Source organism: Ammodytes marinus (assembly GCF_949987685.1).
Source record: "Ammodytes marinus genome assembly, chromosome: 21".
Classification (NCBI taxonomy): domain Eukaryota; kingdom Metazoa; phylum Chordata; class Actinopteri; order Uranoscopiformes; family Ammodytidae; genus Ammodytes; species Ammodytes marinus.
In genome coordinates, this window is record NC_137225.1 from 12,948,312 (window position 1) to 12,963,364 (window position 15,053).

General features: G+C 41.7%; 1 protein-coding gene across 1 annotated transcript in view; it reads right to left on the reverse strand.

Moving 5' to 3' along the window:
• Positions 1-14,585, reverse strand: part of ntng1a (netrin g1a) — a gene marked incomplete at both ends in the record, with an annotated part of 78,682 nt that extends 64,097 nt beyond the window's left edge. The window contains one exon of the mRNA XM_080050184.1: positions 14,337-14,585. Within this exon, the coding sequence (XP_079906310.1) occupies positions 14,337-14,585 (249 nt within the window). The remainder of the gene's footprint in view (positions 1-14,336) is intronic.
• Between the last annotated feature and the right edge of the window lie 468 nt (positions 14,586-15,053).

The window sequence follows — 15,053 nt, forward strand, 5'->3', positions numbered from 1 at the left end:
CGCTGACTGAGTGGGGAGCTTCATGGTTGTGTAATTCTGCTCATAATGTTTCTTCTGATGATTCTTCTGTGGAATGTGCACGGCAGCTTTTATTTAGAAATATGTGTGTGAGTTGTGTGTACTGTCGCCAGACAAGGTGACTTATGGTACATCCAGTTAGCCCTTTGACTCACAATGTTGTGCACATTAACAGCCACAGTCACAGGGCATGGCTGCAATTACAAATCAAATACTGCATGCCTTGGTTTGGGGGTATCGGAGAGGTGGGTGATTATGGCCCGGCACGCCTCAGCCCTCCAGCTCTGTCAGCCAGTTAGATATTATTGTTTGTTGCTTTCAAAACATTAGATAAGTACCCCACAGGCTCCACGTAATCTGTGTTTTACGGTAGACAATGAGCGTAAATCATCGGCAAAAGCTGGTGTAACGCTACATAATGATTGTTTTTCAATTGTGTATGCAGCTCAAGTACGATTTGGTCCTGAGAGTATTTTGATGCTGAACAGTGACTGATTGAAACCCTGTTCCTATGTTGACAATAGGTCCTGAATTTTACCTAATACTTACTCTTTTTATTAATATTATTTATTATTTATTTTACTTATTAATTACTTTATTGAGTTTTGATAAAAGTAAAAGCTTCAAATCAGAGCTTGTATAAATGAAACTCTTTATGCTCAGCTTGAAATCAGGTTCCAGATTAGGACATTTCATGAAGTTATCTTCAAAGCAGCAATACAACTTTGTCTCTGAGAACGGCATGCTCTGGACATGCCCAGCACAACTCACTGGGTTGTGATTCAGAATAACATTGAGAGCTTTAATTCAGAGGTAGTTTGTTCTATGTACAACACATGCAATGAGTACAATGGGTACCTGGCAGACAAATCCAAACTGAAGCATTCTGAATTTCAATACCTAAGGCAGCAAACTGCAGCAAATAACAAATCAAACTGCCTCTCAATTCTCAGCAACATGAACAAATGCCTGGTTGTGTTCCCTGAGGGCGTATTTTCCCATTCTTCAAGAGAGGAAAAACAAAGACCATTGTGACAATATCAATTTGCTAATTTGAAAAGCAATCTAAACAGTGTACACAACTGACTTGAAGACAGCTGTCAGTGTGACAAGAGGTATTATCAGGTGGGATTTGAATTGTTATGCTGGAGGCAGCCAGGCGGTGTCCAGCAGGGATTTGAAAAGACAACGTTTGCAAAGAGGGGGGATGTAGCTTAGTAGCTGTCACTCAAACTTATATAGTGTTTATTTAGCAGACTTTTATGTAAAAGTGTCTCTGCTGAATATTCACAAAATATAATTTAAAACATCACCGGTAGAAATATCTACTCTACAAACAATTATAGAATTATAGAACAAAAAGGTAAACAATAAATACTGGTTCAGCCTACAGTAGCTGAAAACAGTGCAAGCGCACATTGACACATTAATGTGCATGGGCAACATGGATATTAGGAAAAGAGTAGGGTGAATCTTGTTTCTAAAAAAAGATATTTGTGCTACAAACAGGAAGGTAAACTTTCACAAACCCACCCTAAACTCCCAAATGCCCGAGTTCCCCAAAAAACACAACACAACACTTTTCAAATTAGTTGTTGTTAATCGTTAAAAAGGATTTGGATTTAGAAATGTAAAAGCATAATCAAGAGTTTAATAAGGCTGGTGTGAGGGAGTTAATGCAATCAGAACCAAGGTTTGGGAACCCTATTAGTTTGTGGTCTCGCAACGTGATTCGTCAACCACAGATACTGGTTCACCGAGGTCAGACAGTTGAGGCAGTTGAATGTGAAAGAAAACAAGGTCTAACAGGATAGTTGGATTTTCCAATTAGTTATCTGATGCTTAATTTGCATGTTGTCAAGACAACACGATTTCGGCCGCTTTGGACCCAAACAGTATTATGCCTTAATGATGCAAAAGCAGAGACAACTTAAAATCAGACAAGTTAGCAATAAAATAAATAAATGCAATTTTCTTAGTCAACCATTCCTTTCTCTGCAATAAGGCTACTCCCTTCAGTACAGATACATTCATCAAAACACCTATTGTTTTAACCAGCCACTCTTATTACATTAATATTCAGTTCAAATCAATATGCGGTTTCAACCAAGCTGGGAAACCACTGGCATTAAACAGTGTGGTCCCTGACTCCTTTGTCTGACATAAAACACACTGAATTACCACCATTTGATTGAATCATCTCGTTTTCTGCTCACTTGGAACAAGAGGGGAAAGAAACGGCAGCCTAACAAGGGTAAGTACTGGTGAGGCAAAAATCCTGTGAGCACCGTCAGCCATATGCCAGCCTCCGCCTACACGTCCCAGCACGCAATGCCCTCTTGTTGCAGACCTGTTTGCTGACTGCAGCCAACATTTCACTGGCAGGAATCTTCTGCGACACATACGTCCAGTCAGCACAACAGTCTAACACCTTCACTTCAGGAGCCAGTCTCCCTTTTATTTTACCGTGCACTGATTGGCAATAACACAGTAGATTAAACAGAATCCCTTGCAGAATCACAAATTCTTGTACTATAATCATATACATTGCTTAAGATGAAAGTACTTACATAATCAAAACATTTACACAGGCCTATTACGTGCTTATGTGTGAAATTGTCCTCCATGAACAATGCTTTAACAACCTTACAGTTTCCAGCCCCTGCAGGATTAAGCTGGTTTTTCATCCCTCTCAAGTGCTGCACCATTGATAATCTTTTTTTAAAGAGGTTATCACATTGAGCATGTACCGCATGTAAAGTCGAGATGACAATCTTCAAGAATTGTCACTTTAGAAATAGAGCAGCCATACAAAATCCAAGACAGACAATTCAAAGGTGAAATCCAGTACGCTGGCGCAGCGAGTGGCTTACCCTGTGTTCTTATCTCTTGGCAGAGCAAAGCTCAGTTGCTCAGTGCCACATGGCACCCGAATACACAGAAAGGCAGAGTCTCACACACACACACACACACACACACACACACACACACACCAACAACAACAACAACAACAACAACAACACACATACATGTTGGTTCTTGTGAACTATTCCCCAAAAGCACTTCTGCAAGTTCAAAAGAATTAGTAGCAATGAATCCGGATCTCTGGACAGGTTTTGCTCGGTAATAATAAAAATAAATGGATAGGATTGATTCCTCTTAGTTTTGTCATCTGATCTAAATGTTCTTGTGTTATCGTGTTAAGTAAAACCCCCCAAGAGGTTTTCACCCTGGGAAGTGGCTAAGAGTCTTGCCGTCAGTCAGACTGTGTGCTGCACAGAGGTAGTGGCAGGGCTGAACGGGTTCCAACCTCTACTGCACACCAGAGGGAGTATTTAGAGGAGGAGGGGAGTGCATTAGGGGAGCTAATTAGGTTTATTAGCAGGAAATATTTTATTCAAGTGGGACTAAAACAAATTGCCCAGTCGTTGTTGAACAAAATTGAAAATGAGTGCAGGATTACTGACAGCCAAATTGCACAATTCCTTTTTCCTAGCCTGTATTTGTTGATTGAAGCAGTACTGCTACATGCCTGACTTCGGTGGTTATTCAACATGACTGAATTACAACGCTCTTGCAGGATTAATGTGTCTAAATTCAATTGTCAAATACCCCTTGTCATGGCAAAAGTCAGATGGTAAGACAATAAGACAGCTGATAATATGAGTAGAATAAAGCCATTGATGAGATCCAAGGGGACACAGGCGAGAACAGGGAAGTAGACTCATATCAAATGGCCCTCTTGTTAAGGGCGGGGGAATATTCTGAAGCCATGCTGAATGTTGTTGAAAGAGAGCTTTCAACGCGACAACAATGCGTGCCCCAGAGTAAAAGCTGATGTCTGGCACCTCTTACTAAATCATTTCATTTAGTGCCTCTTAAGTGCAGACGGAGGTTGATGTAAAATGCATTCCCACACGGAGCTTCTCATCGGCTAGCTGTCCTTGCAAACATAATGAACAGATTACTGTTTGCACGCTTGTCACATGGCACTTCTCTTGACAAGTGCCTGGCGATGTTGTGGGAGATGTTTGATGATGCACAAGTCATCTCATTCCAGACAGTAAGGCTTCCTGAAAAAAAAAAGACTGAAACTGTTCTAGCAGTCGCAGAAACGACAATTAATTAGGAGAGCAATGGACTGAGGCAGTCAGTATTGCCTGAGTGGATGGCTTGGGAGATGGAGAGGTTGAAATGCCAAGTGTCCAGCTTCCTTAGACAAAAGTCCTGCAGACACTGCAAGTCTATGCCCAATCCACCAATTACTCTTTCTGTCCTGACTCGGGCTAATAAAATGCTAACCATCTCAATATCCATGACGGCACTTTGCTATACCTCCCCTCCGGTTACATTCACCTTCTCTTGTCCTTTTTTTCTCTCTGCTATAGAACGAGACTGTAACTCCTGCATTGGCTTAATCAGGAGGAATGCTTATTAAGGAAAAGCTCTTGGGTCCTTCCTAAATTGGGAAGAGGACAGTCTCGCCAGTGCAATAACTGCAGATTTATGTCAGAATTAGGTGTAAATAGCTGCACTGGTTATTCCCCTACTTTAATTAAGCAAGCACATTTTCCTGGAAGACGGCTCCGTTTCCCTGCGCTGGGCAGATGCTAGCTCACAAATGTGTAGTACAGTGCACAGGGGAGCCATTTTACTGCTCTTGCAAAAGTTCAAATGGCTAAAAATAACTTCTCTAATGTTTTTAACACAGACCCCTGTATGGGTTGGATATAGTTTCTGTCAAAAAAAATGTCACTTCATGTTTTACTTGTTTTGTCGTCAGCTGTCTTTTTGAACTGGTCCTCCGGCCTGTGTGCGACTATGAGTGATTAGTCATCCAAAAGTATACATGGCAGCAAGTGTCAAGTTACTTCTCAGTGTCAGATCGAAATGAGCGCAAAGGAAAAGGAAAATGTTCTCAGTGAACGTACTATCACTTTAAAGACTGCTGACTCTGTGCTTTGAAGACAGTTAAATCCTTGGCCTTCCGTCTGCATGAGTTCTATATTTGATTCTACGAAAAATGTGCAAGTCCAAAGCAACTCTCTCTTAGTCGTGGCTGTATGAAAAAAAGTACCTTAGATGAGCATCAGAGAAATGCTCTTAAGCACTTCATAACGGGGGTATTCAGAGTTCAGTTTCAGGATTCAATTTCCATCACTGATAGCGTGGCTATTGATTCAGAGTTTGCCCTGTGCTCGGTGTGGGCCAGACACAACAGATCTTTTGGTTTGGGAGCTGTCACTCAGGGTAATCCAGTAGTCTTTTCTCGAAGCCTGTCAGGGTGAAGAACAGCCTCGCATTTCACTCAAACAAGGAGGAGGATAGAATGGGCATAAAGGCCAGCGGAGAGGAGAGGACAGATAGTGAGAAAATAAAAACTGCAGCAAAAGTTGTTTCCCCTTGAAATATTTCCTTTTACTCATAAGAGTTAAATGAATGCTTGAAGCCAACAACAACAAATAGTATGAGCTTGACCCCATTTTGCCTTTCTCTTTACCTCTGTTTGCACACTATTGATGTTATCACATCCAAAAAAACACATTCTCTTACGCTTCATTCTGAAAGGCTGTGTCCTGTTACAGTTAAGACAATGTTCCAAAACATCAAATCAGGATCGCATGGATTTGATATAGGCCTACAAAGCATGTGGCCTATGTGTGACTTTGTTGCCAGGTGATGAAAATGTACTCACTATCATAATATTTGTTCAATGGTTGTATCGCAGTTGGGCTCGACCCACATGTTGTTATTCTGAACATCCTCCTTTCTTTCCCACATCATAGCATATCACGTTAGAGCGGCAGGTACTGTAGGTAACATCCAAAAATAGATGTGAACAGTCATCTAAAACGGTAAGGTGTGAGCTGCAGGTTCAGCACTCATGAAAGCATGTGGCGTAGATGTAGATACACACACAAATAGAAACAGACAGAAGCATAACACACACACATACACACAAGCACACACACACAAACACACACACATGCACCTACGCCTAATACACCAGTCACTCCAAAAAATATATTTATTGTGCTGATAACGAGTGGCCCTGCTGCTTTAAAATGCTGAGTAGAGGAGGGAGAGCGTCTGCTACGGCTGTGGGAGCATCTGAACTCCCACCATGGACAAAAATGAGGGCTGGGACCACTGGGATCGCTCCATTCACAACGCTCCCACTCATCCGCTGTAATTGTCATTAGAAGGGTTGGGACAATTGCTGTCAAAGCGAGGGAGCTCTGAGGGGAAATCCACCACAGAGGTTGAAAGAGCAATTAAAAGTCCTCACATGTTTCCAGCAGCCCACAACTGTATGCCCATTTATTCTCAGGGTCTCAGAGCCTCACATACAAGCATGTGTGTGTGTGTGGGGGGGGGTGGTTCCCCCAGACCATAATTTTCTATGAGTGATGAACTGTGAAATGCAACAAAAGCCCCCATTACTGCAAAAGGGATTTAGGGCCCACCGAGCAATAGAAGAGAAAAGAAGGGTAAAAATAAAATGCATGGGAGAAAGCTAAAAATCTCTGTGTCATACAAATCAGACTATGAATGCCCACGTTCTTGGCTCATATTATGCATGGGTCTTCAAATCCAGTGAGTGCAATGAGCCTTTAAAAATGAGACAATGTGATATTTCTGGGTGACTTGTAGTCAATAGAAAGGTCCTTTACAATATTTAGAGGCTAAATCTGAGCTATGAGAAATCATTCCTCCCATGACGTATATTCAATACTAATATTTTGGGAATTCATCATGTCAGCGTGCATGAAAACAAAAGCTGATTTTGTTAACCAAAAACAAACATTAGCCCTTCTCCTTCACATTTGTGTGAAAGAAACATTTTCAACTGGCACATTCACAATATAACACTATAGGTTTACACGCATCTACAGGAAAAACTGAGATATTCCATTCATAACTTCTCTAAACTTTCCCCCTCCATACTTCATGGTGAAGGAGGATTTATTTTGCTTCAAACTTTAAAAAAATAAAAATAAAAAATGTCAACAGAAAACCCTGCGGGATGCTGGAGTCAAGGAGGCCCCCGGTTATCTTGTTATGGCAGCGTTAACAGTGAGGCAACACTGAAAGCCTTGATGGAGCCCAGATAGAGGAGTCACACTCACACACACACACACACACACACACACACACACAAACACACGTATGCTTACAAAAAACAGCTTCACAGAGCAACATCAGATGTTGCATAGCAACTTTTCAATTTCTTCACTTTTAAAACTTTTCTCCCTGGGAGTAAACATTACTTCCTATTTGCACTTTTATGAACACAATTTCTCATTTGCATTCATACCAAAACTATAAAGTATCACATACTAATGATGTGGTGCTATAGAAGACATAATAGTGAAAATAGTAAGGGCGATGAAAATGTGTCTGTTGATGATGATTACAATAACATAAAAATCGCTAAACCTCTCCCTTCCTAGTCATGGTTGGTACACCTAAGCTTTTCAGTCCTCAAAAAGCACACAGGCCATCGAAATTCTCTGTACTATTTGATAATTGTTTAAACAATGGGTCCTTAATTACAGAAAGATACCTACCTAACGTAGTACCTTTCTAAGATACATCAAAATAATATTTTGTATAGGGGCCTCTAGTCATTTGTCTGTAGGCCTATTGATCTGTTGTGGCTGCAGGGTTTGGACTGGGTTCAGATGTTATTTTCAATGTTGCATGGGGTTATGAAATCCTTTTGCACAACAGTGTAATTATGTCTAACCGTAATGCTGTGGTTCAATTGGCTAAATTACTAATGCAATGCATGAATTATTTCATGAAAGAAATACTGTGAATCTTGTATAAGGATCATGAGGCAACAGATTATCACACAATTCAACTCTGATCATTTCCTCCCCGACTTCCATTCCAACAATCTAATCCATTTGTATGTTATCAAACTGTTTAGTCTTACTGCCTAGATGCTATTGTAATCACTGTGCATTTTGTTATAATAAAGGTTGTTCTTCTGATTTCAATATTTTTTCAGATTTTAGATTTCATTCTTTTTATTGATAAGGTATGGTCTAATTTTGAAGAATTTATCATTCCTGTAGCACGATATATAAGTGGTTCCATCAATTGCAATGTCAGCATGCAAAATAAACCATAGTTTTGAGGGGAGCTCACCACATCCAACCGCCACACGGGTCAAAACCAAACATCGCAGTACGCCACAATACGACCAACAAACCAACAAACACAGGGCACAGTCTACTCTGCTGAATGATGCCTTTACTCTAACAGTGTAGTGTTTGCTACCTTCACTCCAAATTAGAATTGTTCGCTCAAGGGTTGATTAGACTAATTAAATCACATACAAAGAGACAGAATTCCCTTGAGCTCAGATTAGGATCATGTGTGAAAAATTCAGTCGCGTGTCAAACGCTCCCCTTTGGCGAATTACGCAGAAATAATAACTACAGCTTTGTTTGGCACTCCAGATAGCTATCACTAATCAACAATGCGGCAATAATTTGTAAATCGCACACGTCTCTGCATTTGGCTTGTTTTGGTCCATATCCTGTGCATCTGTCACGGAACCTCAATAAAACTTTGATTTGCTTTGGTCTGGCAAAGATGAAAGAAGACACGCACTAGATCAAGTTGACTTAATCCTCTGATGTTAAACAGTTCTATTGAATAAGTAATTAGTTTTTCAATGCTGGTTAATTGCTACTACTTTCCTGGAATCTGACCTTTTTTAAACCCAAATCAGCACGTCTGAAAAGCAGCCATTGTGCTTCTTTTTTTTTTCTTTTTTTTTTGCAATTTGGCACCTCACAAAGAAACAAGTCTGTGAGACAGAATGTCACCGACAACACTGGTACTGGTGTTGTCTCTTTTCTTTCACACTGACTCTTACAAAATGAAATGAGACATATTGCTGCTGACCCACTGAAATGTTAAGATGGAGCCAGTTAATGGGTGGCCCAGTGTGTGGGGTGGGTGGCGTACTGGGAAGTTTAATCGTCTGCCTGAAACCTCTAATTAGGATCAACTTAAGGAAAAGGACAGATTTGTATATCATAGTGTAAACCAATGGCACCCCGCATTTGCATTTATTCACTGATACACATAGAACGGGCCTTGAGAGGGGCTTGAATTGGTTCCTTGGATATTAGGTTGATTATGGAGACAGCAAAAACATATTGAGCATTGTGGCTCCTTATCCCAATCATGAGAGCTGCTTGCATGCTGGCAATCTTTACTATAGGGATTATAAAGTAACAATGTGTGATCTAATAACAGACGTTTGTGAACAAAATATATATTTTAAGAACACAAATTAAAGTGGGCCACGAGGCAAAAGTTTGACAAATACACTTTAAAGATAAAAACCAGCTACCGGTAAGTTAGGCTGCATTATTCTCCTCCACTTCAGAGAAGGGAAATGGCAAGGTTGTTAACTCCAATTTACAAAGCACAGGGGGAGTTAAACAGGTTGAAGTATTCAAAATGGTACAACAAGGAGGACATTAGGACTAAAATAAATGGCTAAATAATGAGCACACACAATGGCACACAAGTGAGTGTTACCTATATTAAATAAGTTTTTACCATTTCTTCAATTAATATTGCCCAGTCATTACTGCTGAGGGATCTTCTGGTGCATACCTGTTTTCACTATCACTTAAGGAGCAGATGATCAGCAACATCACACAAAGAAATAAGAAGACGCCTCATATCTTATCATCACTGCCCAAGTGTTAACAGTTCACAGTTCACAGTGCTCATGCAGCAAAAATAAAACTTCACCACCTATTTTAACAGTATCAAAGGGTATACTGAACCATGCATTAAACATATGATTAATAGCATTTTCTGCATGGGCAAATAGATTACAGTCTGGCAAGTTTAAGTCAAATTCTAACCCTAACCCTTCCCAGTACAGAGTCACAGTATCGTCAATGATATTTCAGCAACAACAACAAAAAGCCAAACGCTGCACCACCTTTTTTAATAATCCCCTTTGGTTTCCTCATTGAGATTTGATTGGCTGTGAAATGCACCGGCCTGCCGGGACTCAGGTTTCAGCGGTCATCAGCATTTTCTGGCGATAAATTGATGGCACAAATAAAGACATACTGAGCACTTGCACAGGAGCGCGTGAGGACACACATCCACACACACACACACACAAACACACACACACACACAAGCGTGGTTTTCCAAGTCTGGTATGAATTATGGAGCTACACCTAGAAAGGGGGGTTCTTCTATGTTTAATGCTGCATAGTGCATCGAAGAAAGACCAACACATGTGAGGTAATGTGGCTTTGATACGTTATGTGTCGGAGTGTTGGAATAATGGAGTGGATGCTTCTTCGGTTTAAATCTCTGCAGTAGATTAGATGAAACAGGGATCATTACCTTGGGAGTCCTTCTAGACATGGTGCAGGAGCAAGAGAGAAGGAAATCCCAGCTATCATTCAGTTATATCTACCTGTACCGGTATACTTGTCCAAATAGTATTATCCTTTGTATTCACTATTCTGTAACTTGTTTTCAAGGTTGGACGTTTTTCAGAATACAAAGTCTTCAATTAGTCTTTTGGACAAATGGGTTAACGATAATCAACTATATTGTTTTTTTTTTAAAGTTGCTGAATCCTACACAAACTCAATCCTCAAACTGGCGGAGGCTCTGCAACCTGTCCAGGCTTTTAAAAGGCCAGTCTGAGTTTAACTGGGGGGGACAGTGAAATCACATATGATGGCAGATTTGTGTGCCAGAGTTCAGTGAATGCCAGCTTATTGCTATCGAAAAGGTCACTGAGCTAGAAGGAGAGTAAAAAGCCTTTACCGGCGGTGAGAGTGGTGTGTGTACGAGTGTACGTTTGCGTGTAATTGGTGTGTGTGTGTGTAGGTGTGTGTGTGTGTAGGTGTGTGTGTGTGTGTACGTGTACGTTTGGGAGGGGAGGTTAAGGCCGCAACCTGTGATAACCATGCTCATATAAGCAGCACCGCACCCTGGAGCTGCTGCATCTCTCTCTCTCTCTCTCTGTCTCTCCTTTCGTCAGGGCTTTGGTGTCTGTTACCTTCAGCACTCCAGGAAGCAGACACAAGGCATAACAGTACACCCGCCTCTACCCGCGCAAAATCAATTACCAGAGAGATGAAATTCTCCGATAGCGCAGCCCATAATGATAATTGCCCCAAATCTGCAATGATCTGACTTACGATTCAAACCACTATTGGCATTGCAGCGGCGTATTGGCAGCCAAGAAGTGGCTGGAATATCAATGATAATTGTTTCCGATGTTGATTCGGAGCCATGTTACTGCCTGGGGTAAACATAAACCAATGGTGGAGAATTGGGCTCTATGGCAAGCGACAGGGGGTCATATTTCACTGATGTTTGTGTGATTTGTGATGACAAAACAGTACAGGCGGAGAGAGGAAACAGTTGTGTGGGAGCTAACCACTGACTGTTTAATTGAAGCACTACACCATCATGGTGACTGCCGGAGACATGAGGGAGACGGAGCGGCGCAAACTCTTGTTAATTCAATAAGCGATTGTCAGACTGTTAAAAGGGGCTGGCAATAATAAGAACACTAATAGACTCAGTTTCAAATGTGCCTCCACAAATAGAACGCCCCCTATGGAAGCACCATCAGACACGGGAGAGTGCCGTTCATCGAGGATTTATCAAGTTTTCTTGCCGTTGCAAAGCAAATACGAGACACGCTTCAGGTTCAAAAGGTGGATCGATCCCAGGGTCGCGGGTTTCGGCCCACAGGGAGAATGGAGGGCGACCCCATTTTGAAGCTCGACCTCCCAGACATGGCAACTTATCCCCCACTCGCCCTCATTTCCCCTTTGCCTCCAACCAACCTTGGTCGATGACGATACTCAGCATTTTTTTGAAAAGTGCCTGAGAGATGTCGGGCTGAATAATGCGTCCTATGAATAAAACACATTAGCTACAAAACATGTTGAATAATTCACATTTTAGAGCCTCAGTCGCGCCCCCACGCAGGAGATATTAGTTCCTCAGTCACCGTGTGCTTTGCTCACAGTCCTCAGAGTGGCTGGCTCCCCAGTGTTCTCTCTCTCTCTCTCTCTCTCTCTCTCTCTCTCTCTCTCTTGATCATTGGCTCACTTGTGTTTGTCATGTGTATTTTGTTAATCCCTCTTTGTTCCTCTGTGTCTCCTCCTCTCAGCTGACTTTTTCTGCTGATGGCGACCGTCTATTTATACTCCTCAAGTTACTTTTTCCCGGAACATCTCACTATTTATCTAAAGAGCTCTTGAAGCTCTTTAAGGGGGTGCACTTGTTCTGAGAGAATCTTTGATGACTTGGTAACACGCGCCGGCCCAAAGTGGATTCATCATTTAGCGATGATCTGAGGCGACCAGCTGTGAGTTTCAAAATGAAAAAAGGACCCCGAATACGGAGGAGGGTGCTTTGCTAATTAGATACTTGACCTAATATGCATCTTTGACTGATTTTTATTTCCAGCTCCACCAGGAATTTATGATTTTCATGATTGCAATGCAATTTCTAAAATAAACAGCCCCACCACATGATCTTTAAAGGGTTAAACGATCTACACAGGGGAAAACTTTATCAACAACTGGACCATGGCAACCCCTACATTCTCTTTGTGCAAAATGTAATATAACAGATACAACTGGATCAAATGGATTCATTATTTGGTCATATGATAACTTTCAAGCTTAGCTTATTCTGTTCATACAAATACAATGTTTATAAACACAGAGGACAGCTGAAGCGGTTGGAGTATTACCAAAGTTATTACAATTCAGCCTGACATTTTACCAAATTGTAAATCTATCTGACGGTTGGGAAGACATTTCACTGAAAACCATACATGTCAACCGTATGATACTGTTGGTGGAAAAATCATGGGATCACTAAAGTTGTTTCATCCTCTAGGGACCTTTCACAAAATCTGGCAATACAATATTTAAGAAGGGCAAATATGCTGATAAAGAAAGAAACAAATAATGCTGATAATGAATATTATCATGTATGGCCACTTTGTTTCAGAAAGAAGTTAAGTTATGAATACTTACAGTACTGCATAGGTGTTGATGAATGCAAGGAAAACAAACACCTTGTGTAATGGCACTTATAATGGTGCTCCACTTCAATTCTGATACATGCTGTTCTATCTTTAGTCTGCACATGCACTATTTCACCCACATAGTTTGCATTATAAGGCGGCTCACTTTATCGGAATTCATTCACTGACACAATGGAAACTCTACTGGGATGTCTCTTTGCTTTGAAGTCACGACGACTGAGCGAACTGTGTTTTCATGTGTGTAGGGTTTGAGATACGTAAGTATGTTTACATTGGTAAAGTGGCATTACACAGGGTTTTCTGGGCTGTGGCAGCTTTCGACAGCACAACAGAGAGTTTGCAAAGCACACAGGCTCTCAAAACAGCAGAATGTGACGTCAATGGGCACACACTTCTATTACTTCAGCAACATACTGTAGACGTATCTGAGTCACACAGGCTTTGAACGTGTCTGTCACGGCTGCAGGGTCAGGAAGCCAAGTAGATACACCACACACACACACACACACGCGCACACACACACACACACACACACACACACACACACACACACACACACAAACTGATAAGAAAGCAGCATTTCTCAATGTCAGCAACAAGCTGATTCGGTTGAAAGACATCCATAGACTCCATTGCTCAAAAACCAAATAATATCGAATCCATCCATCTATTTATCCTTCTATTATGTGACGGATGCAAGGGTGAAGATGGTTCTTAAACACACATGCTCTGGCTCTGTCCTCATACAAAGATATTGGTCTGAAATATTTAAGTGCTTCTCTGGCGTCTATGGAAAAAACATTCCCCCTGATCCAGAACTTTGCACTTTTTGGATGCTGAGAGATGGCTTTGAACTACATGTCTGAAGAACAACAAGCACTGATGCTTGGTATGGTGCCTGCCAATGATAATGATCGTACAGATGGAAAAGATACACTTCCACAACGCCACGCTACCTAAGACATTTTTAAGTGTTTGGGGACCATTCCTCAACCATCTCAAAGATCAATATTTGTTATTTTCTGTAGTGATATAATCCTGTACTCTTTACTTGTATACTGTGCTCTTGCAACACCTGACTATGTACCACCGGCTCTTCCTGTTGCCTTTCATTTGCTCTTTCTCTTTTGTTTTGTTCTGTTTGAACATTTATTAAATTAATTAAAAAAAAAATTAATGTTTTTTTTTTTTTTTTTTAGGTAAACAATTTTAAGAAGGTCTGCAACGTACTCACCAGGGCACAGTAGGTTTCCGGAGGGTCTCCGCAGGTGATGTTAGGCGGATCCAGAGAGACCTTCAGGTACTGGGTCATGTCGGCGGCTTCGGGCTGGCAGGCCATGTAGTCCCAGGTCAAGCCTCCGTCGGAGAAAACCTGGGATTTGCACACGTCGTAGTGTCCCCACGCCGCGGGGTAGTGCTGCATGGCCGCATGGCAGGCGGCCGTCCACAGCGCCTGCAGCGTCAGCGCCAAATGGAATCTCATGACTGTTCTCTCTCTCTCTCTTAACTCCCTCTCAAGCTGTACGGACAGGGGGGGGGGCTCTTCTTTTTCTCACTACAACTCACTCAACTGGAGTGAGGAGACATGCCTGAGTCCCCTCAGGTGGAGCGAGGGCTGGTTTAGAAAGTGTCTCGTAATTTTTTTTTGTTTTTACACTTTCTGTGTTGTTGAGGTTTCTGGAGTGGTGGGTAGCTAGCGGGGATGGCGAGTCTACCAGTTCATTGAGAAGATAAGAGGATAGGATTGAAGGAAGGAGGAGGGTGCTGGAGGTGGAGGAGGAGGAAAGACTAGGGGGATGCGGAAAGGAGATAGCCCTCCGATACGCTGATAGCAAGATGAGTGACAGGTCTCCTCAGCTCGCCTGGCTGTCAATCATGGTGTTGGTGTTGGTCCTGCGTGGAGATTTGGCCGCTGTGGAGACACAAGCAACAGAAGAGGGGAGAGAGGGAT